The sequence below is a fragment of the Micrasema longulum genome, unplaced genomic scaffold (assembly GCF_059751315.1).
Source record: "Micrasema longulum isolate JH-2025_06_02 unplaced genomic scaffold, ASM5975131v1 h1tg001230l, whole genome shotgun sequence".
NCBI lineage: Eukaryota > Metazoa > Arthropoda > Insecta > Trichoptera > Brachycentridae > Micrasema > Micrasema longulum.
In genome coordinates this window covers 36,757-60,741 of record NW_028278417.1, presented here as the reverse complement: position 1 = coordinate 60,741, position 23,985 = coordinate 36,757, and the positions used below count along the sequence as shown (strand labels likewise).

At 32.1% G+C, this 23,985-nt stretch overlaps 1 protein-coding gene across 1 annotated transcript in view; it reads right to left on the bottom strand.

Moving 5' to 3' along the window:
- Ser (protein serrate) overlaps positions 1–11,954 on the bottom strand; it is a 428,305-nt gene extending 416,351 nt beyond the window's left edge. The window contains exon 1 of the mRNA XM_088234339.1: positions 10,944–11,954. Coding sequence (XP_088090465.1) covers positions 10,944–11,033 — 90 coding nt within the window. The 5' untranslated portion in view covers positions 11,034–11,954. The remainder of the gene's footprint in view (positions 1–10,943) is intronic.
- Between the last annotated feature and the right edge of the window lie 12,031 nt (positions 11,955–23,985).

The window sequence follows — 23,985 nt, the reverse complement described above, 5'->3', positions numbered from 1 at the left end:
ACGAGAAACGTTTATGATATAATTTTAGATTATTTAATTTAAATACAACTTGTTACGCAACATATTACATGATGCAATCAGAAGAGGAGTGAAGGGAGTTTTATAAAGTGATAAAAACTCAACAATGTTTGAGTATGTCCAAATGCTTGCAGACTGGCTGGATTTCCTCCTCAGGGAGTTATTCTTTTTTTTAACTTATTTTTTTTATTTTTTATTTTTGCACCACAACAGGCCAGGAGGCCCAATAACAGTGGTGAAATACATCACAAAACACCCAGGATTGAGAAAAATCACATTGATTTTTTTTTTGTGTTCTCACCGGGAATCGAACCCGGAACCTTCCGTGAGTGAGTCAAGCGTCTTGACCACTACACCTAGGAGGCCGTTATTTCAACAGTTCTCAAAAATGTTTTCCCTCTCTGTTGAAATAAATTTTAATATAAATAACTCCCTAAGGAGGAAATCCAGCCAGTCTGCAAGCATTTGGACATACTCAAACATTGTTGAATTAACTACCTGGTAAAAGGAGAAGTATAAAAATTGGGAAATTGTTTTCAAGCGTTGCCTAGTAGGTGATTGGTTCAGCCGGATGAATCTCACCCACGTGATAAAGGTTTTAGCTCTTTTACTTTACAAAAGTCAACAGATGGAAGAGTTGAGGAAATGTGGATGTTCAAACATGGACAGAATGGTGAATGTTACAGTGTGTAAAGTGGCCACTTAAACCAGCCAACGACAGGTCATAAGCCCGTAAATGCCTTTACTTCCATATTCCCTTCTCAAAAATGTTTTTCCTCTCTGTTAAAATAAATTTAAAAATTATAAAAACTATTTTACCGGGAGGTTCAACCGTCTGGGCTGACGTTGTCGGAGATCACTATCGAGAACATAAAAATTGATTCTCTAATTCACTTCCTATCAGTCTGAAAAATTGGGTCAGTGTGAACCCACCCCTTCTAAGTTGCAGACTGTTTATTATTTATATAAGAGGTATTCAGTAGGATAGAGCCACAAATAACTACAGTACTCCCTCATGTATACCTTAGAATAACGTAGAAATAAAAGGTATCTAAAAACAAAATAATGCACATATTATGAAATAAGGATAAAGAATTGGTAATGATGTTTTATTCACTGCTTGTCTACAAAGATCTAGAAATGCTTATAGTACTGTTTTTCTTTCTCATTTCAATTATTGAGAAAGTTTTGTCCAAATAACACGACTTAAGCTACCATTAAAGTTATGTAGAATCCAATTGAAAACCTCTTTCTAAAAACATCAAACGTCCAAAATTTGCATTTGATTTTATTATTTCCTATATATGAGTCCAAACAATCGTTCTTTTAAATATTTCTACAAAAATATACGCAACTCAAATTCACTGCTAAAGATACGGTGTTTTATGAAAACAGCAATTGTCCATGTCAAATTGCTTAAAAGCAGCAATTGTCTAAAATTTTTTTTTTGAAACAGAAAAAGTCGTTTAATTAGCATTTCTATCACTCTAAAGCGCCACTATAGATTATTTATTCTTCAACAGTTTAAAAGGTCTTCCTAGTAGACGGTTATTTATTACCGTTTTTAGCGGTGTTTACTGAATATTTTTATAAATCTTAATATACGAAGTTCAACTTCTATACTAGTTAATTTGTTATTCAACTATTTGTACTATTTTTTTTCTTGTTTGCACTAAAAACCACAAAGATTCAAATGTGTGTTGTCTAAAAACAGCAAATTCCACACAGACATTTTATTTCATATTCAAATATACATAAAATATTTATTTATTTAAAAAATTAAGTTCTAAACATGGCACTAAAAGCAAATATATGGTTTATTTCATTAAAATATATTAAACCCTTAGAAAAACCATAGTATTTAGTTTGAACACTCTCCTGAAAAAAATGTTGAATTGTGACATTTGAGGTTTTTAAAACAAGGTCTTCAATTGTATAAGAAGTACGCGCCCGCCGTAGCCAATGAGCTTGGATGCAAATTTTCACACGGCCATTAGCGCGGGAGTTTCAAAAATAGCCGCCATTGTTCCGAAGCGTCGCATGACGTCACAGCCGGTAGAAGAGACAAGTAGACGAGCATTTCCCATAGACCGCGGGCGGCCCAATTAGCCAATGAGATCACGCCGGGATAAGTGTCACAAATACGGTGGACTATTCTTATTTTTTAAAATCTCTCCGTGGAGTTATTTTTTCTGTGTCCAAGCGGATGAAGAATACAGATCTGTGTGAAATAGAACCAGAATCCTGGACGAGCATTTTTAAATAAATCGCTCTGAGGATAAATTCTGAAAAACGAAATAGAGTCAGTATCGTAGTGAAGTAGTTGGCGCATTCGCCTACCATTTTTTTGTAATTTTAAAATTAATTTACCCACAGCATTTCTGCCATTCAAAGAGTGATATATTTATAAATACACAAATATTTTTTTTTAAAACTACAAATTGTATGCCCATAAAATAACCCACAACATCACACAAATCATAACTATTTTAAATCGATTTGAGTTTCTGAGTTGGATTCCTGGGGTGGTATTCTGAACGCAAAACACACTTTTAATGCGTATTTACCGTCTAAATACACGCTAAATGAGCGATCTCTTCGCGCGCTATTCCTTTCAGAATACCAGCTCTGGAAAACCCATCATAAAATATTTATTTAAGAGGGAGTGGCGTGAAAAATGCTTAATGTGATATTTCAATCGGACGTTTAAAGTTCTTGCAGTAGCTCTAGCAAAAATATAAAAACATGAGGATAAAACGTGATCTTTTTTTATCTTTTAAAACGTTTGTAAATAAGTGAAAAAAAAACTAAAAGAGTATGTTCAATTCTCGAAATTTGTAATTATTATTGAGTACGTAAGTATATTATCAGGAATGTCATTCCGAGTTTATTTTCCAGGTATAATCCTTGTGACTCTCAGTACTAATAATTGATACTATGTGTATTAAAAAAGTCTGAATGTGTGCGTTTTTATTTTATTGCTATTTTAATTTTAAAAATTAATACTGTAATATTTCATAGTTCCTGTACTTGCGCATGAAGCGTATGACTAATCACCTTACCTTCTCTGAAACAAAAATGATCACGATACGCTGCAATCAGAGTAGCAATTCAGTGCCCTATGCATTAGGTGCGGATAGGGAAGCACTCGCCATGGTTCTTGTTCTATTACAAACTCTCAGATTTGTTATTCATCCGCCCGGACACAGTAACAGTTTTCATAGCATTTATTAAAAAAAAAAAGAAAAAAGTATACTTTACTCTTCAGTTAAGAACAATGAGGAGTATGCAAAAGCAGTGCCCTACGCGTCACCATGCAAGAAATAAGAACATTTTTTAACTTTAGTTTTTATTTAAAAAATAAATGAAACTGCTACTACAACAACCATCACGCAATTTCCCCGTAAGGGTAGGTAGATAGAATGGAGCGCCACGCGTGTCAATCCTGGAATAAAATTCTAGCTTCTTCCACATTCATACATCATGTCATACATGCCCTTCGGTTCTGCCTAATTTGACATGACCAGACATAAGGTTTTGGTTTATGTGATCATGCCACGTCTTCCTTGTTCGCCTTCGTCCCACTCAGCCATTATACCTGACTCAGATTTACACGCTGGCCTAATTTCGTCATTCGCAACCCTCTCATACATTGTCTAAGAGATCGCATTTCGAACGCGTTCACTCCGCTTTCATCCTTCCTCTGCTAGTTGAATGTTTAACTTCCACACATAAGTGTTGGGACAAAAACGTCGTTGTGAACTGCCCGTTTAGCTTCGATTGACTGAATGAAAGTTCAAAAAAAGAATACCTAATACTTAAGTACCTGTTAAAAAGTTAATTAAATAAAAGGATGATAGTAATTTATGCTTAAGATTATTAAACAAGTTGATAATAAAAATTCTTTTAGATATTTGTTTTATTTTATTGATTGAATTTCATCGCATTATAAAAGATTCTCAATCAATTATAATATTCGGTAACAATGGATGACAGACACCGTTGCTAACTGATAAATGACGAGATTATTTAAATATTTCATTCAAATTTATCACTTCGTAAACTTTCTTAAATAAAATTAACTACGAATTGACTTGTGATTAAATGAATAATTATGAAAAGTTATAGTCCCATCTTAACACAGGACTTTGGTTCAATGGAGTTGGGAATTGTGTCTCAATAAATGTTACATAAATTTATTGTGAATAAAGTAAGTTAATAAAAATAAATAGTTCGTGTTATTATGTTTTTATTTAATTAAATTACCTATTACAATGGGAAGTCGGGAAATCGACCTTTAACTGTCTGTAAAATCAAAACTGACGCATTTACTAACAATGACATAAACAATGACCTAACTATGTTGACTAAATAGACCAACACAAACTTCCTTACACTAACGAGTACACTTTGTTCCAAAAACGGAAAAAGACTTATGTATGAATCCTATGTCAAATCTAAAATATGTTATATGCAACAACTATGGGGAACAGAAAATCAAAATGTCATAAACAAACTACAACGACAGCAAAATAAAATATTGAAGCTAGTCTTAGCTAGACTTGTCTTATCTAACACAATCTAAAGAACTCTTTTAAAAAACTCAATTTACATTTGAATGATTTTTTCCAGTAGAATCTTTAATCTTTAAAACGTATTCATAAGTAAGTTGCTGGTGTCATTGTAGACAAAGAAATAAAACTTGAAAAAAAATGTAATAAATATGGACATATTGTAATACAAGAATATCAGAACTATATTGCATTCAACATTCTAAAACGAGACATGGACAATCAATTCTAATAAATCAGGGACTGAAATTATAAAATAAACTACCAGACAAAACTAAACAAAAGACACAGACGAACTTGTCAAAAGGTTTAAAAAATGTTATTACTCGTATCTACAACAGAGTATAAAAAAAAGATGTATTATTTTTGTAAAATGAATGTAATAATCCGTAAGGGTAATAAATAAATTTAAAATATTTTTTTTAAAATTAAAAATCGATTTTTCTTTCCGAAAATTTGTATAAAAATTTTAATTATCTTCATCGGTAACCTGTAAAACGGGCTCATGGCTCCGATTACAATGGGAAGTAATCAAAAATACCCTCTTTTGTCGTTAAAGTAAAACTGAATTTCCTACACGATAAACTACCTAACCGCATTATTTTGTTTACAGATATTTGGCACCACCCCCGAATTCAAAATAGGTTATATAATTTAATTTTGTGCAACTGACATCAAATATTTATTGATTATTATTAAATACTAACAACAAGATTTAAAATTCGGATTGAGATCCCAACAGAAAACTTTGCCTCGTTTCTTACGAAAAACGCAACCAACACAATTGGATTCTAAATTGGCACTGCTGTTTAGTATATAACGGCATTTATCGATATTATTCCTGGCCGATTACCTTTCTTTCCCATCCTTCCCTTGACCCATCCTTATAGTACCTACCTTACATCGAGATAGGAGAAATTCAAAGTTAGGAGATTTTGATTTGGAACTAAACAAACAATATTTTTGACTTTACATAAAATTGCATAAAATTTATTGGAATCGTCGCACGTTGTTGTAAAAGTTATCATAAATCAGTGCGTAATTCATAGTGAATTTCACCATCAAGTACCCAAAATTGAAGGACATCCTCATCGTGTCAAAGGTAGATCCATTTCCGTGCTCCTTTCCTTTCTTTAAATATTTTCGACTTTTTACAAAACTGAATAAAATCCGTTTTTTCGCTACAGTTCGCTTTTCGTTAAAAACTGCAGTAGGCAATAAAACTCTACATAGTACTACTACACGCATAATATTTATGACCGAATATATATCTATGAGTTGAATACCTCCACAAAACTATCAGGTGTCAAACAATCTTATTTTTTACATTCAAATTAATGAGAACCGAAAAACTGGTTAGTGCCGGAATTGTGCACTTTACCATAATTCGTTTTTCCTATTAAATCTTATTAAAATGAGATCTAAAAATTATGAGCATAGTATTATTCGATGCTTCGATATTGAATTGTGTATAATTTTATGTTAAGACGAGTTATTCTTACAATTCAGGTGCCAGTTTGGGGAGTACTTTTAGGCGTATATGTGCATTATTATACTATATAATAAATAATTAAATTTGACGATTTAATTAACCTCAGCAGGTGAAATTAAGTAGGGGGCGTGGTTTGCAAAACGTCCAAATAATGAAATTATAATTGAAGGGAGTTGTTTAAACACGCTATCTCTCGTGTCAAAAGTAAAATCCAGTTTTCATTGCGCAGAAAATATTTCTTAATGAAACAGAAAAACATCGAGAAATTTCTGTTTTATCTTATCAATAGATATGTTTAAATTAGGTGTTGCAAAAAATCCACTCTGTATTTAGAATTTAAGAAAAAGATTTTCAGAAAACCTCTAGCTTTATTTTTATTTATTTCATCATGCTTTCATCGGATTGTACATTTATAACCTGTGCTTTGTAATGAGATAGGTATCTACTCATTTACATGCTAGTAATAATCAATAATAACTCAAATTATGTCTTAATAATTAGCGTTTTGATAAATACATCAATAAAAAAGTATAGTCAACGAACAAAGTTAAAATTAATCCTCAATTCAGTGATATTTGACCTTTAATAACGGTAAAGTTGACGTGTGATGTTGTATAGATGTTATTATTCAAACGCAAACTGAAAGAAAGATATATTATCGCTTTTTAGGTGTGGGTAATTTTTTTATAGCTGATAATTTATGATTTGTAAATTGGCATCAACAGTTTTAGATCAAAATGTACAAGCCTTGGTACTTAATTATTAATCTTTTCTACAATGGCGCTACAAGTTATTAATAATCCAGTGACTATGAATAATTAAAAAAAACAATTCATATAGGAAGTACCTAAACAGTTTTTACAAGTTTTAAAATTTATTGAAATAGCTGCGGACTGTTTTTTGTACATGTGCACACAAGTCAGTTTTTTATGGAATTAAATGTTTTTAGTGTATATATATATTTTTAATGATTTATTAAGTTAGTTCATAAACTTTTCAGGACTAATATAAACGTTTAACAACACTAAACTGCATAAAACAAACACAACAATACTAAAATGTATCAAGAATATATTTTTTCTCTATCATTTTCTGGTCCGAATCAAGTGGTGCATAGGGCACTGCATTGGAATTTGAAGCATATATGTATATGGTATATTCTTTAAGTTACATCAAAGGTAAGGCGAACAGTCTTACGCTTCAGATGCCAGTCCAGAAACACTAAAATATTGGGGTGTAGAAACACCAATAAAACCAATATTTCACGTCCACCCTGCCACGAATCGAGCCGAAGACTTCAAGAATGGTAGGCGAATGCACCAACCACTACACAACGAGGTAAAAGTATCTTTACTCGATTTCCTTTTTTAGGATTTCTCCTGAGAGTAGCCACCGAGCCAAAAACACCCGTCTAGAATTCTGGTTCTTTTTCACACTTAGAATTTTTTTCTCTGTAGTTTTTTTGATTTAATCTTAAATTTAAATTTTGGAGGGCATTTTCAACAAGTTGTAAATAACACGCTTTTAGAAAATGGGAATCAGGTTTTGGTAGAGCGGGTTTCGAACTTAACTTCGGACCTCTGCGGCACTAGCCACGGGACCAAAACCCGGTTCATTCAAATTGTATTATAATTCTTGAAGTCGTAACTAAGGTTATTCCTCATTTTCCATCGTTATCAATGTTCAAGTAGTTGAAGAAACGCAAAAAAGTAACTGTGTGATTTTGAGTCGCGCGTCTATTTTTGTAAAATACACCGTGATTCGATTTGTTGCTGTATTCGAACAACGGCTAGTAGGAAAATAACGCGCCTATTTATTTACTATAGGTAATTATTACCAATACAGTTTTAGGGATGGAGAATTAGAATTAAGTATGTTAGTTTATAAACTCAACACCTGTAATTTATGACACGACTTTAGAACAAGTCCTGGCGTACGTGACGTTATGAATTATTCATATGCAACATTACCGTAGCGCTGAATATAAATAGCAATATTATGTCAAAATAATGTATGCCTCCAAAATAAACAAAAATAAATTGCCATCAATGCGAAAACGGCTACTTTTTAATGGTCATTCAGCTGCAAAATATCGCAAACTTGAAATTAAAGTGAATAAATATGGAATTTATAACATAATTAAACCTCGCTATTTTTTTTTGTTAACACCTCTTCTATCAATGCATCGCATCTATGGAGAATTCCGATTCACATAACTTATTTGAGTAAATTTTAATAATAGAAAATTTATTTCTGAAATTGCTCAGTAACTCCTTTTTAAAGATACACGTTCAAAATTATTAGGCAAGTACTCATAATTTTTTAAAACGTTCATTTCATAAATTGTTTAAATTTTTCTATGGTTTGGAAAGTTTTTTTATAAATCTTTTTTGATGATTACACTAAGGTACAAAATATAAACGATTGATCAGTAAAATATTCAAAAGTTTAACGTTAAGCCAATGGCATCAATGTTTGTTTATTTAAAAATCATATTATTAATACAGAAACCTTTTTAAAAAAATATATAAACAATACAATATTATTTAACACGATTTTAACATGAAATTGTAATATCAAATATTTTTTTTTTGATAATTTATCAACTAATAGTTGTCGTCAAGTGCATTAATCAAATAAAAGAGTACTAATACAATATTAAATATGTACATTATGTTCATACGCACATAAAATAATAAACATTTTTATTGTGGTTTTGATGCTTTCAAAAAAAAAATTCTTGAAAATCAAACTAAAACAATAAAAATGGAACAAAAAAATAAAAACCATTAAAAAAAATTTACGATAAAAAAAGTTACATGCCCTTTATGACACATATTTTGTATTAAAAATGTTTTATTTTTTGAGATAATAAACATAATGCATTTAAAAATAAAAAATCTGAGTGGTAGACTAATTTACCGTACGTTACTACGGTACTTATTATGTAAGACTTAACTTTTTTCTTTTTTTATATACTACTACACTATCACTTTGATCTGGGTGTCCTATAAAGGGTTAATGGTTGATCAAAAAAAGTCAAAAAAATCAAATAAAAATCTATAAAATATAAATATTAAAGTATTAAAATCAAAACCTTAATTAATGAAAAGAAAAAAATGTACCAAAGAAAATAAAAATAATAAGTTTTAATAGTAAAATTAGTGTTCTGAAGTTAGTACTATTTATTGTACTAAAAGCGTTACAAACAAAATTAACATAGGTGCGAAGGTTTTCACGGTCACTGTTATCAATATTATGTACCTTTTTTGGGTGATACCGTGTATGTTGGATTTGATCCGACGTTTCGGCTACCATTGCAGGAGCCATCTTCAGGGAAAACTGTGTGTTTTATAGAGAAATGTATGTGTTTAAGTACTAGTAATTTGTACCGTGTCACAGTCAGCAGTAGGCACATTTCTAGTTTTGTAGGAAAGAATAATTATGTTTATGTACTAGTAATATGTATTGTGTCGCAGCCGGCAGTAGGCACATTTCTATTCGTTTTTGTCATATGTAGTGCTGACATCCAAATAATATAAACAAAGACGACGGGCTTAAATTAAATTCAACATGGTTCCCAGCACTACATATGACAAAAACGAATAGAAATGTGCCTACTGCCGGCTGCGACACAATACATATTACTAGTACATAAACATAATTATTCTTTCCTACAAAACTAGAAATGTGCCTACTGCTGACTGTGACACGGTACAAATTACTAGTACTTAAACACATACATTTCTCTATAAAACACACAGTTTTCCCTGAAGATGGCTCCTGCAATGGTAGCCGAAACGTCGGATCAAATCCAACATACACGGTATCACCCAAAAAAGGTACATAATATTAAAATTAACATATTTAGTATAGAAGTGTAGATGTTTTTACGCCGATAAAAAAATAAAGCTTCATTGATTAAAATTAAAGCGAAAAATTTAACAGACAGAACTAAGTATTTAAGTTTGAGAGGGAGGTTAAAACAATTTTTGCTTGTAATTTTGGGATATTATTCCGTTGAAGACCCCTTGATAAGTTTTCAGTTGCAGTTGGAAGAACTGTTTGTCACTTGCGACTCATTACGAAATAATGTTTATGTCCCAAAACAGGTGTATCGTCTCCTACTCATCAACTTTTATTATCCATGCGTTCGTCCGTCGTGTCCACATCGCGGTTTTTGACCCACGAGCCGACAGGTAGTTTAGTCATTTTATTCGTGAATTATTTGCCTCCTGTTGGGTATTGAAATGGTCATTTTGTACGATGAAGATAGACGGCTGCATAATGAATTTACGCAGTTTCATGTAAAATTGTGTCATCAGAATACTAAAATATCCTGTAAAAATACTTACTCCCCACTTCAAATTAACAATACGTAAGGAAATTAAATTAACCTTACATTAAATGATGATGAAAAATTGACACGAAACCAAAAATCTGCTTTCAAAACCATTTTCATATACCAATTTTTCTACAAAAACTAAAACACTTTTTCTAAACCTTCTCTCTTTTTAATTTTCTGTAAGTATTAACTAAGCAATAAATTAATTGACACTGGTAAAATTACACGTTAAAAAACGCAATCTACCCTTTGTTGAATTTTTTGTAAAGAATCTTACGATTGATGATATGTTTAGAATAAAAAATACAAAGCCACATTTCTCTTAAACCTGCTAACTAAAAAAAACGATGCTTGCGTATAAAAAAGAATTAACAGTAGGACAAGTACAATATAATCAATAGTATTTTTATTACAATGTTAATTGCTTTAAGTGTGTAACAATGGCATTTTTTATTGTTCATTGTGTTACTCATTTTCGTAAAATATAGGGGTGCGTAATTAATTTGTATCATTTTACCTGTAGGAATTGTAGGAGCAAGAGAAAGAACTGTAATTGTAGTCCATGGGACATGCTTCTTGACAGCAGTCGCCACACCACCCGACACATGGTGGTCCAAGGTATTCCACAGGTCACAATAACATATCAGGGTTCACGTTTGACCACAACTATACCTATTACTCAAGGCGTACCACAGGGCATAGCATCTCGAGCCGCACTTAATAAATATTAAACAAATAATTATATATCTCGCATCTCCTTTATTTTAATATCCAAGTTTGTTAATGGCTTTTGGATGGCAAGGAAGCTTAGATATTTTTGTTTTAGTCACACGAGAATTCCGCCACTTTCACTGTTTTTTTTGTTGTTGTATATATTTAAATTTGAACCGCGCGTTTAGGTTTATGTCCAAGTTAAGGTAATATACGGTTAAAGCGTAGTTTAAATTGATGACAAGTTTTCTGATTCATCGCTCATTGTGCTTCTCATGCAGGAATAATTGGTCCAGTCGCTGGATAAACTAACGAGAAATTAATTAGTTGAATGGGGATCGCCGGGTGGTCAGTTCGAAACTCCCGTCGACAAATAAAACAATTAGTTATCATCCAGACGACCGGTTGAATGTTAAAATGTCGCACTAATTGCACTTAAAATAAGACGTAACGTTGAGAATGTTGCCAAAAATGGTATTTAAAAAAGTAAGTTATTTAAAATGTTAACTTTCACAATAACACTGGGATGTTAGGCGCCGTTGTAATTTCACTGTCACTAGTCTTTATTTTCAACAATGGTCTAACGTTGCACACGCGTAAAAAATCATGCATTCAAATGAAGGTAGGTACGGGTACCGGTGCGAATTGCACAACAAGAAACGCACCCCAAACAAAAGTCCCGCCGGCAACTGCCGTGAGCATAACCTCAAAGTTTGTTTCAAAACTCGTTCGCGGCGTCAGTACGCGAGACGGAGAGCGGGCAGCGAAACTCCCCTCGGCCAGATGAACCTTCGGCGCTGCAGGGCGCGGGGCTACTGAGGAGATCGGCAGTCTGGGCCGCGGGCTGTGCCCCCCTCGGCGGGCCCCCGCCTGCCCCGCCGCTCGCCGCCGGCCTGGAAGGGGGGGAGGGCGGAGCGCGGATTACCGCCACTAACGCGAGGAACATTATTTGCGCAACTTACCTCGTGTGCATTTCCAATAATTTCATACTATACATAAACGTTTAGTTACAAAAATATATATGATCGTATGTACAAAATATGAAGAAAATGAGTAGGTACCTAAATGGGAAGGTTCATGAAGTAGATGCACAATAATAAAAATATGTCTCAAGAAAAATGCGGTCTTTTTTATTTGTTGATAGACTATTAAACAAAGCCAAATTATTTTTTTTAAATTGTTATCTCTCGTGTTATCGCGCTACGATATTTTAAAGTTTCGTATTTTTTTAAATAACTACGCGTGTGACGTCAGAGGTTCTTTTCCGGTTATTCTCGGTGATAATTTTTATTTTTATTTATTCATATTTATAAACTATAAGTAATAATAAAAATAATGTGAAGTCACTGGGGTTACCCGTGCCGAGGACACTTAACAATATACTTTTTTTAAATATTTTTATATTTGAGAACAAAAAAAAAGACTTAATAAACAGAGATAATTAACAAAATGTTTAGACAGTTTTAAACAACACGTATTTATGTTTATAATTTATTTACGTAGATCTATATTATTTACATTACAAAACGCACAATGAAAGAACAAAAGCATAACATAAGCTATACATTTGTGGAGCACTTGATTTAATATTGGTTTGGGCGAATGAGACAATCCATTTTACTTCTACCTAGCTCCACTATCCATTTTTTTATAGCCTTTTTGAACATTTTCTCGTTACTAATTGTTTTAATAGATAATGGAAGCAGGTGGATTTTAATTGAATAATACTCAAAATCTCTTTGTCTGAAAGTGGTTTTAGTTTTTATTTGTTTAAGTTGTCTTGAACTAGTGACGTCATTCAAAGTAGTTCGTTTTTATTTAAATGTTTTTTTTTCGTACATTTTCAGGAAACTTACCTTTACAAATTAATGCTCCAATTATTACCCGCACAAGAAAACATTTTTGTGTCCTATTTCCAAAAGGGCTGAAGTTCCTCATTGTTTTTTATATTTTTTTTACTAATATAATTTAGAATTATAATAATGACATAAAGTTCATTCATATCATAAATAAACATTATCTTACGTGTGTGTGACAGAACGATTTCAAAAAAAATATTGTAATGATTCCTTTTCCGCACCTAATGGTGCATAGGGCACTTCACTGGTACACCAATCGCAGCGTATCTTGATAACTTTTGTTACATGAAGGTAAGATGATCAGTCTTACGCATCAGGTGCCAGTCCAGGAGACTATAAAATATTTTAGTCCAAAAACACGTTTTTAAATAAATATATCATGTCGGAAATCGAACCCGAGACCTCTCGCATGATAGGCAAACGCGCTGACCATTACACCACGATGCCGACAAAATTCGTTTAATTATAATCTTATCAGCAATTGGCGGAATCCGCGGTGAAACGGTTAAGACGCTTGACTCACGCACGGAAGGTTGCGGGTTCGATCCCCGGTAAGAATACAAAAATTCAAATGATTTTTTTCTCTTTTGTGCTTAAATTCACACAAGACGCAGGCAAATGAATGATATATATTTTGTCAAGTGCGAAGCGCCGCGATTAATTGCGCGAGTAGAGCAGTGTTTGGGCGGAGAGGGCAACATCAGGCGAGAGGGCGGCAGTGCGGGAGCAAAATGATGAGCAGCGCAAGGAGCACGTTCTTTGGCTTTATTGCATAGAACAAAAGTGTTCTAAAGTTTAGGTTTGATTTTTTGTTTAACAACGAACGTGCAACGGATGGTTTCGGTTTGCGCTTGCATCCTCGACCTGAGTACATACAGCCCGTACTTCGTAGTTGATAATCAAATTATTGTTTTTGTCCATATTTATTTGTGGAGCAGATATTTCAAAATTGTTTTGGCCGAATGACACAATCCATTTTACTTCTATCCATATTTATAACCTTTTGAAACATTTTCTCACTACCGATAAAGAAGTTCAGTGATCTTTTTTATTATAACTGTTTATTTATAGACTATCAAACTAAGCTATTTTTTATTTTATTTTTGGGTATCACATTATCAGCGCTACGATTTTTTAAAGTTTTATATTTCTGAAATTACTCCACGTGTGACGTTTTAAGTTCTCTTCGGTCAATTCTGCCGATTGGTCCGTTGACGGTAAGTAAACCAGAAATCTTTTACAGCTCTCTTATCATTGGTTGATCATTTTTGTTTTTGATCGTTGAAACAAGTTAGTTTTGATTTTTTTAAATACATTTTTTTCCCTGTATTTTCAAGAAACTTTGCCGTATAATTAAATACGAGTACTGTACATTTTTTGTATCCAATTTCCCATATTGTTTTAAAAAAAAAAAATGGAAACTTTCGGTATTTATCAGTAAAAATAAACACCCTTATTTAAATACATTATTTTCCCTTCATACCTATATCGATTCACATATATCTGATTTTTTTATTTGGAACCTCTTATTAAAAACAAAACTCGTTGATTCTTTCAATCCTTTGAATGTATCGATTGAATTTGACGTTAGCAATAATTCCCACACTTTTTTTCTCCTTTTGGCAAATTGAAATATATCACGGTCTATCGTGGACCATTATATCCTATCGCGGTCGGGATCTGATAAGATTGTCTCTTTGTTAATCAAAACTTATTTTAATTGACTAATTAAAAACAGTTTCGCGATATGCGTCAGATTGTATCGAAATTAAGGGTAATTTATTTAAAAATAGAATTTTCCATATCCTTTGGTAATATGGCTAATGACCACCCACTTAAGAATGACACATATATTTTTTTTACAGTGGTTTTCATATATTGATATTCCGAAATCTGTTCACAATATTTATAACACTTCATTAAAAATAAAATTTATTGACGATCAGTTAAGAGTTATTTGGTTATAAAATCAATGTAGTCGACTTATAATCGGTTTGTTCTAATTAATATTTAAAAGGATCCGTTGTCATCGATTTAATTATTTTTTTATTATTATTAAATCACCAAGGCATTATTTTCTTTATTTAAAATAAAATTTACTTTGTATGTTTATTGATTTATACTTTTCAAGTAAGTTTACAATTTAATATTTATTTTATACTTTTATAAAAAAATCTTTGTGTTAGAATAAAATTATAATTTATTACCATTTTTTTAACGTAACGTAAGGTTTTATTTTTTATTTGCATTTCAAGATGCTTTTTTGGTACTAGTGCATTTTTAAAAAATACGTTACGGATATTAAAAAAATATATTACATGCTATGTTTGCACTTTGCCGGCCTCGTGGTGCAAAGGTCAGTGCGTTCGCCTACCATGCAAAAGGTCTCGAGTTCGATTCCCGACATGGCCGACATGAAATATTTATTTAAAAGGGTGTTTTTACACTAGAATATTTCATAGCCCTGGACTGGGAACTGAAGCGTAAGACTGATTATCTTACCTTCATAAAACAAAAAATATCAAAATACACTGCGATTGACGTAGCAATGCAGCGCCCTATGCACCATTAGGTGCGGAAAGGGAATGATGATGTTTGCACTTGCAAGTATTATTTTTATAAATATGTAATCAAATAAATATTTTATTTCTCATTAGTTCTCAGTATCTCTCACGATCTCCTGAAATTAATCAATTTTGATTTATTTATTGAAATAACAAAAAACATTTGTTCCTTTGAAGCCCCAAGAGTGTTCAATGCCCTGGATGAACATATTAAGTTCTCTAAAACAAAAGCCATTTTCAGAAAGAGTGTACAAGTCTAGATTGTGTCAAAGGGAAGAGACCATTGCAGGAAACTGCTGCGAGATATTGCATAGATTTATAAACTAGGATTGTGCAAAACAGAATATGCACTGGGACGATTGCGCATGCGCGGAGAAGGTGAGAAAATCGTCCGATAGGGTCGATTTTGCTAGATCTTTTGGCGCTAGTATTGAATATAATGATGTTAACGAGTATGATATGCAACGAATCCCTGTTTCTTTGTACCTACCTATAACATATTTTACTATTAATAAAATTACTAACTTATTAACACAAATTTTTGCTTAGCAGTTCACTGCACTTATGCACATACTAAGGAATTGCCTCCAGAGGCGTATGTTTCTCACCAACCAGTATGTATCTCATGAACCAGTTGTATCTCAACTCAACATAGGGCCCTTGGCCTCATATAGTTTGGGATACGTTATTATTATATTTTTTTGTAATATGTATGTATTTGTATGAATAAAAAATAATTAAAAAAATAATTCGAAACTCAATATAAAGTCGATATTGTCGATCGATAGTGAAGTTTTCTGGTGGTACGTCACTATTGCGGCGACTCAACAATAAAGTACGGCATTTGTTTCCCACACCAAAATGTCAATATTTACAGAACTTCATGAAGTCAAGCCAACGTCAAAAGTCTCTTCTTAAGTTGAATGTAGAATAGGTAATATGTGTAACGAAGTAATTAAAAAAATCTTACTGAACTTCCTAAGTATGTGATAATACGAACAGTTTTATGAGCGGGGACCGAATTTTTAGCCTCAAAATGAAAATCACAATGAAGAAAGAAGACAATTAAAATATTATCTGTAAAACCTGTAGCCAACCACAATAGTGGAACAAGTCAGGTTTCTTAATTAGATGTTGCCGTAGTCACATAATTAAAACACAAATATAAACTGAAGCCATTTCAAAGGGTAAAAATAAAACGGTCTTCCTACCAAACTACTGTGGGCCAGTTCACACTATGAGGCTGGCCGCCTCGTATTCGAGTGGTAAGACTGGTTACTAACTACAATGCCTAATCTAACATAACCTAACCAGTAGTTAGTACGTTTGCCTACCATGCAAGATGTCTTTAATTTGCAATTAACGAGATGTAAATTTAACAAATAAATAATTAAAGTACAAATTTTAGGCAATATATATCATATCGAATCGGTAAAACACCGCCACCGTCTGATGAGAAAAGTAGCGTGGATGATTTATAATATGGCCTCGAGAGGGGATATTACATAAGTGTAAGCAGAAAAATTGAGTCAATCTTAACAATCTCAATTCTACAAAAACGGAGAAATAACAGTAACTCCATATGCATATTTAATTAACTAAGGCTTAACCAATGTACCATCGTTACTGAAACAAGTAAGTGGCATTCGATGTTCCGATCCGTTGGTTACTAAATAATAATGTACTGTTTCTTGATCAGGACAGCCCAAATTATGGCTTGCATGGACCAATATCCCGATTGTGTGGCATTGTAAACCAGGGGCGAATCGTCAAAGTAAGCGATTATGCACAGCTTACCATTATATTTGACTTTAAATAATAATAAATTATAGTAACCATGTTTATGGGAAAAAAAATTAAGTAATTGTCATTTATTATAAATCACCGTTTATATCTTTCTACAAAAAAATATCTATGAAGCGCGCCCAGCGCCAGCGCCCAGCCCATTCTTACTGAACGATGAAACTAGCCGATTACCTCAGCTTATTCTTCCATACAAAAAAGTACACTGTATTTTTCGTCTTTAACCCAAGTCGGCTTTTTTAGTACTAAAACAAACTTGCAGATTACAAATATTTTTAGAAGATTCTCTATTTGGAAACTAGTATTTCGAAAATTATTTCCGAAGGACTATTTTTCTTTGTTGGGATACCGTTGACATATTATGTATCACATAGGACAGGTGGCGTTCGCAGTGGCCGTTTTAGGCATTATTCATTTTAAAAGAAATCGGCCAGTGCTCAAGTCTTGACAGTACTGTCAATGACAGATCATAATGGAAATACCTGCGGAATGTCACTGTGGTATTTGTTAATAAACTTTTGTGCAAGTATGGTATTAAAATAGTGTAGAATAAAACTACGTTTATCGCGTGGTTAATAATAATTGTTGTTTGAGTTGATTTTCCCAGAATTACAAAAAAAAATCATTTATAATTACATTACTTACGTGTTATGTAAGTACTTATATGTAGTATAAATTAATGAACATTTTTAATAAATTGCCTATAAAATAAAGCACGGCTCGCCACTGTTGTAAACTCGATACAAGATCTGGACTTTTTTGTTATAAGTCTTTCTAGATTTGAACAATCACTAAAATAGCCCAGATCGACTTGAGGTAGTTATTACGATTAAAGTTGTTTGCCCTAGCTTTAATTTTCATTATTTGTATTTTATTTGAATTGTGCCTGTATACATACATAAAAAAAAGAAGAAATGTATTTACTGCTATTAAATGGGCTAAATACCTAACCCTCAAATAAATAACTTTTCGTCAATATTTTTTTTATCTAGTGAAGAAAAATCAAAAACATTCACACTCTACAGGATAAGGCAATTAGAATAATGCTCTCAACAATTACGTGTGCTAATGAAAAAATAATGCAATAGAAATTAGCTTTCTCGCACCAAAGCTAAATTGAAATAAAATGTCGCAATTTTTATTCACAAAAAAATTTAGGGGCTAAATAAAATTATAAATATGTTAAACCTTAATTAACAATGGCCTACATACGAAGACATAATATCGGAGAGAGAAAAAAGATGTAGGAGAAAAAAATTGTCTCTAAACTCATTGACCATAATGATGTAATAACTTATATTTACATATAAGTTATTAATTAAAAAAATACTTGGTACACATCCACTTATTTTTTTTGACCAATTAGCGCTTTTAGAGGGTGAAAGCGCTAATTGGTCAAAATAAATAAGTGGAAGTGTACCAAGTATTTTTTAAATTGATAACTTATATGTAAATATAAGTTATTACATCATTTTAATGGAATTTCATCAAGAATTGTCAATAAATAATTTAAATGACAAAATCATCGACCATAGGTTTAAAACTGTACACTGAGTAATCTAAAGAACTAGAAGAAATGAGAAGCCTTCAAATATATCAAATCAATTAGAAAAAAATAGTTCATAATAAATTTTGATACTACACTGGCTCAGTATCAGGCATAGAAGAAACGTTCACATTCTATCACTTTTTTACAATATTTTAAATAATCCCACCTCGCCTGTTTATCTGAGAGAGCTCTTTCAACCCCTTTCACAACACGGACTATCTCTTCGTTCTAGTAACGAGAGAACCCTTTTAATAACCTGTCATCGCTCTAATTTTCTTGCTTCCTCTTTTACAGTAGTAGCCGCTCGATTGAGGAATAATCTACCCACTAACGCCCCTTCTTTATTTATATTTAAGTAAAGATTGAAATGTCACTATCTTAAAATTTAAATTGTTCCTTTATCCTTCTTCTTTCCTTCCCGTCCCCTCTCCTCTCTTCATAGTATAGTGTTAATTTGTTTTATATTTGTTTTTATTTTGTTAATCTTTGTTTCTAATTTTTGTATAAAATTTTAAGTTTCAATATGTCCATGTACTTGTAATTTTCTCAAACTGAACGGTTTGGGTAGGTAGGAAAAATTGCCTTAAGGCATTATGCCCGCCCTTATATGTATATATATTGTATATGTATATAAAGTGTCAAATAAAGTAAATAAAATTGAAGTTCATATTCTTATGCCATGTGTGTTCTCAAGAAGTTATTTAAGGACATGTTTTGTACTTAAAATTAAAATAACTAAATATTCTGTTCTGAACTTCACGTGTAATATTTACCCTTCTACCTGAAATGCGTTCCGTTGTCTAGTATCAGCGATCATTTAATAATATAACATCGGAATCGTGATTCACGTATCGATCAGTTGGGATGTTGCGCTTCGGATGTTACTGACGGCAAACGGCAAACGGCGAATCTTCTTTCTTCAATAAGCGACTTGATCCGAGCTTACGAGATCAACGTGGCCTTAAAATAACCCGGTTTTGGCGTCTCGATCAACTTCACTTACAAAATAAGATTTTAGTTGGAAAAAATGTAACATTGGAATCGTTTTGAAACATATTACTTGGTATTTCGTTATTATTATTTATTTTATTTGTTGTACATAAAACGTATAGGGGGCTTTTACAATACAGAATTGCGTATGAAATACATAATAAGTTTACAAAGAATGATAGGTAGCAGTTATGCCTTCTTAGGTTGAAAAGTAAAGTTAATAAAGATATGTAAAAGGAGTTATTAAAAAGTATGAAATTTAATTGCTACATAGTGTAAATAAATAACTGAATGAATAAATGCCGAAAAATAAAATTGAAAAATACCCACTCATTTTTATATAAACAAATATTGGATTTTAATGAACATTTATCCGTATGATAATAAAGTCTTAAAGGAGTGGACAATTTAAATATTTTTTTTGCTGATAACTTATTGTGTAGTACTGTTCTTCCCGATATTACATAGTACAGGATAAATAGACAACTTAAAAATAAACCCAAAATGACATTGAGATTAATAAAGTAATTTGAATGCATTATAATTAGAAATTTTCAATTAATATCTGTAAAGAAATTTTAAATTACATCTGTCATTTAACGGCTATTTTTTCATAATCAAATGGACATTTATTTTATTTTTTTTATTTATTTATTTATTGGGGATATCAACAGTAATACATGTAATAAAAATATAACAAATAACATATACAGAGAATAAAACCAATGACAGATATCCACAGAAATACATTAAATACACGTACAATACATACTAGTGTGTTTGTGTGAGTGTAAGTGAGTGAGAGGGTGGGTGTGTGGGTGTTATATTGGAAAGAGGGTGTCAGGTATCGAAAATATAAATATATATAAAATATTAAGAATTAGAGATAAAATTTAATAAAATAAAATAAAACTTTATTATTTAAAAAATAAATCATAGTACACACATACATACCCGCAAGATACCTTAAATTGCAGTAAAATTTCCCATAAACCATGATTTTGCATTTGCCTATTCAAAAACCTCTCAGACACTCATTAACCTTTTGATTGAGATCGCAAAAAACGGGTTCGCCTACCATGCTTCGTGGGTCCTGGGTTCGATTCCTGGCAGGTAGAAAATAAAATATTGCTTGAAAATGTGATTTTACTCCGCAATAATCAATAGCAATGTTTTATTTCGTAATTTGTATTTTTTTGTTACTTAGAAGGTAAGGTGATCAGTTTTACGCTCCATGTGCCAGTCTGGGACTAATGAAATTTTAAATTGGGGGATCCTTGAGGTGGGGACGACGTATTGGCCTTTGGCCATACATCGCACTCCCCCCTCATTAATCTAAATAAGGTTTGTATACCTCAGGAATAATTGTCTTAATTTTCTCCTTAGCGCAGCTAACAGAGTCCCGAAGGACTTTATAACAGTTGATGGTGGGTAGTGAGCTTTTGGATTACCTGTATGCAATATTTCACTGTAGGTACATGAGCTAGCACCTAAAGCGTAAGACTGATGACCTTACTTTTAAAGCAACTAAAATAATCTACGCAAATACTCTCAATTGATCTACTTATTCATTTATTTAACTTTTTGTACAAAATGTTATTTGTACATTGGCGGGCTTATTTCTTCCAACCAACCAATAAAATAAAAGTTTTATTTTTATAATTCAAGTTACAGAACACATTCAATAGAAAAAAAATATTAAAAAGCTAAAGATATATAAAAATAGAAATGAACTATTTGTTTATAAATTATCTTAAATCAAAACTATTACTCAATGGGAAAAAGTAAAAAAAAACAACTTATGCAGTGCCTTATGCAACACTGGGTGTGGAAAATGAATTAAGAGGAAACGCGGTCTGACCTTTTTTCATTCAAACGTATTCCCTTAATTTCTCCCTGGATTATGGCACTAGAGAAGTGTTTTTATAATATATAATATGTTTATATATCGTTTATAGTAGGAACTGGGACCATCCAAAGAGCCTTCAAAGCGCTCTATTTTATCTGTCGTCTTCGGACGTACTATATACGAACTTGATGACTATTTTTCAAAAACGCAAAAAGTACTGAAACAGAAAATTTAATTCTGCTACTCTTTTTAAAAAAAAAACAACAAAATTAGTTCAGTTTTGGGGTGCGGAAAACGAGACAACGAAAGTGCCGTTTTTTTCCGCACAGTATCGGGGAGGCGTTTGCAAGAGAGTGACAAAAAATATGTGTATCAAACAATGGAGTCGATATTAACATAATATACACTCTGATTATTGAATGGAAGAAACTTCTTTACTAATATGGAGTTATAGTGCCGTAGTAGGAGGCTTACCTTGCCGAAGGGTATGTTTCGTTCAGGGAACAATGACCCGTGGTAGCGAGGGAAACCCAACAGCCCGGGGGTGCAAATCCCTTGAATGGTGTTCTGCAAAATACACCTGTCGACTTGTTCTGATCGCGTTACTTAATTTATCTTGCATATTATTTGATCACGACTTTCAAACTGTCTGCCTGTTGGTGCAGGGATTTGCGCGTTTAAACAGTATGCATGAGTTTCCGTGTTCGATTCGAAAAAAAACAATTGTCAAATCGTTGTAGGTATATTATAAACTAAGCATAAAATAATATTTTATTTAAAGAAAGAAAATAACAGCCTTTACATTATATTACAATTTTCAAATAAACCAAAATTATAGGCCAAAAATTACAGTTTTATTACAATATTTGAGTTCATCCAAATGTTTGTAGACAAAAGACTGGATTTCACCCCTTCGGGAGTCATTAGTATTAACAAATTACAACAGGGATGGAGAATACCTTAAAGAAGGTAATATGGAAGTCTAGGTATTTACCGGGTTTATGATCTGTTGTTATGCTGGTTTAAGTGGCCTGTGTAACATTAAGCATTTTGCCTATGTTTAAACATCCATATTTCTTCAATTCTTCCATTCCACTCCCGAGGAGGTGAAATTCAGCCTTTTGTCTACAAACATTTGGACAAACTCAAATATTAAAATAAAACCAAATGGTTTAAGAAAAAACTAAAAATTGGAAAATTGTTTTCAGGCGTTGCCTAGTATGTGAAAAAAAAATCAGTCAGATGAATCTCTTCACAAGAATAAAGGTTTCAGATCTTTAACTTCACTAAAATCAACAAATGGAAGAATTGAAGAAATATGGATGTTCAAACATGGGCAAAATGGTGAATGTTACACAGTGTGTAAAGTGGCCACATAAACCAGCTAATGACAGGCCATAAGCCCTGTAAATGCCTAGACTTCCATATTCCCTTCTTTAAGGTATTCTCCATCCCTGTTGTATTTTTTTTATTACAGTTTTGTAATAGACATTGAGTATAGCGCTAAAATAAGAGTAAGTTCGACTAAAGTATCCTATGTACCATTATTTGATTAATAAAACGTAACATTCGATAACTTTGAATCACCATTTCGATTCCTTTGATGCGTGAGGTAGGATTCTATAAAAGTTAGCAAAGTGTCACTTGTGACCTAGTGCAGAGTAAAAATTATGTACAATGCACTGGCGGCTCCTGACTGAAAACATTGGTAGTGCATTTCTTTACATTTTGTCAACTTGTATATTATTCAGTTCGATAAAATAATAATAATATGATAGGTCTGACGTGATAAACGTATGACAGCCCGCGCATCGGAACCAGAAACGCTAAATGCACCCAACATAATACGCACGTTATAGTTTTTTTTTATTTTTATTATATTGAAAACATATTATACATAATTATATACAATATTCCCAAGGAGTTTTTTAAAAAAAAACTCATTTAGGGACATACAGATAATAATTTTTTTGGAGACGTTTTTAAATTTTAAACTATAATATTATTTAACAAAAGCAGAAAAATTAAAATTATGATATACTACAAATTAAAAAGGGTATGAAAAATACTTGAAAATAACAGAATAAACAGAATACTAGGCATGGAAATAAATTCAAAATAATGTTTACATTATGCAATCTGGGAAAGAAAATTGAAAAAGTTTAAAAATTACATGGATGTATATATACATACTGAACTAGTACAAAATAAAATCATTTTTTTTAATTAACAAA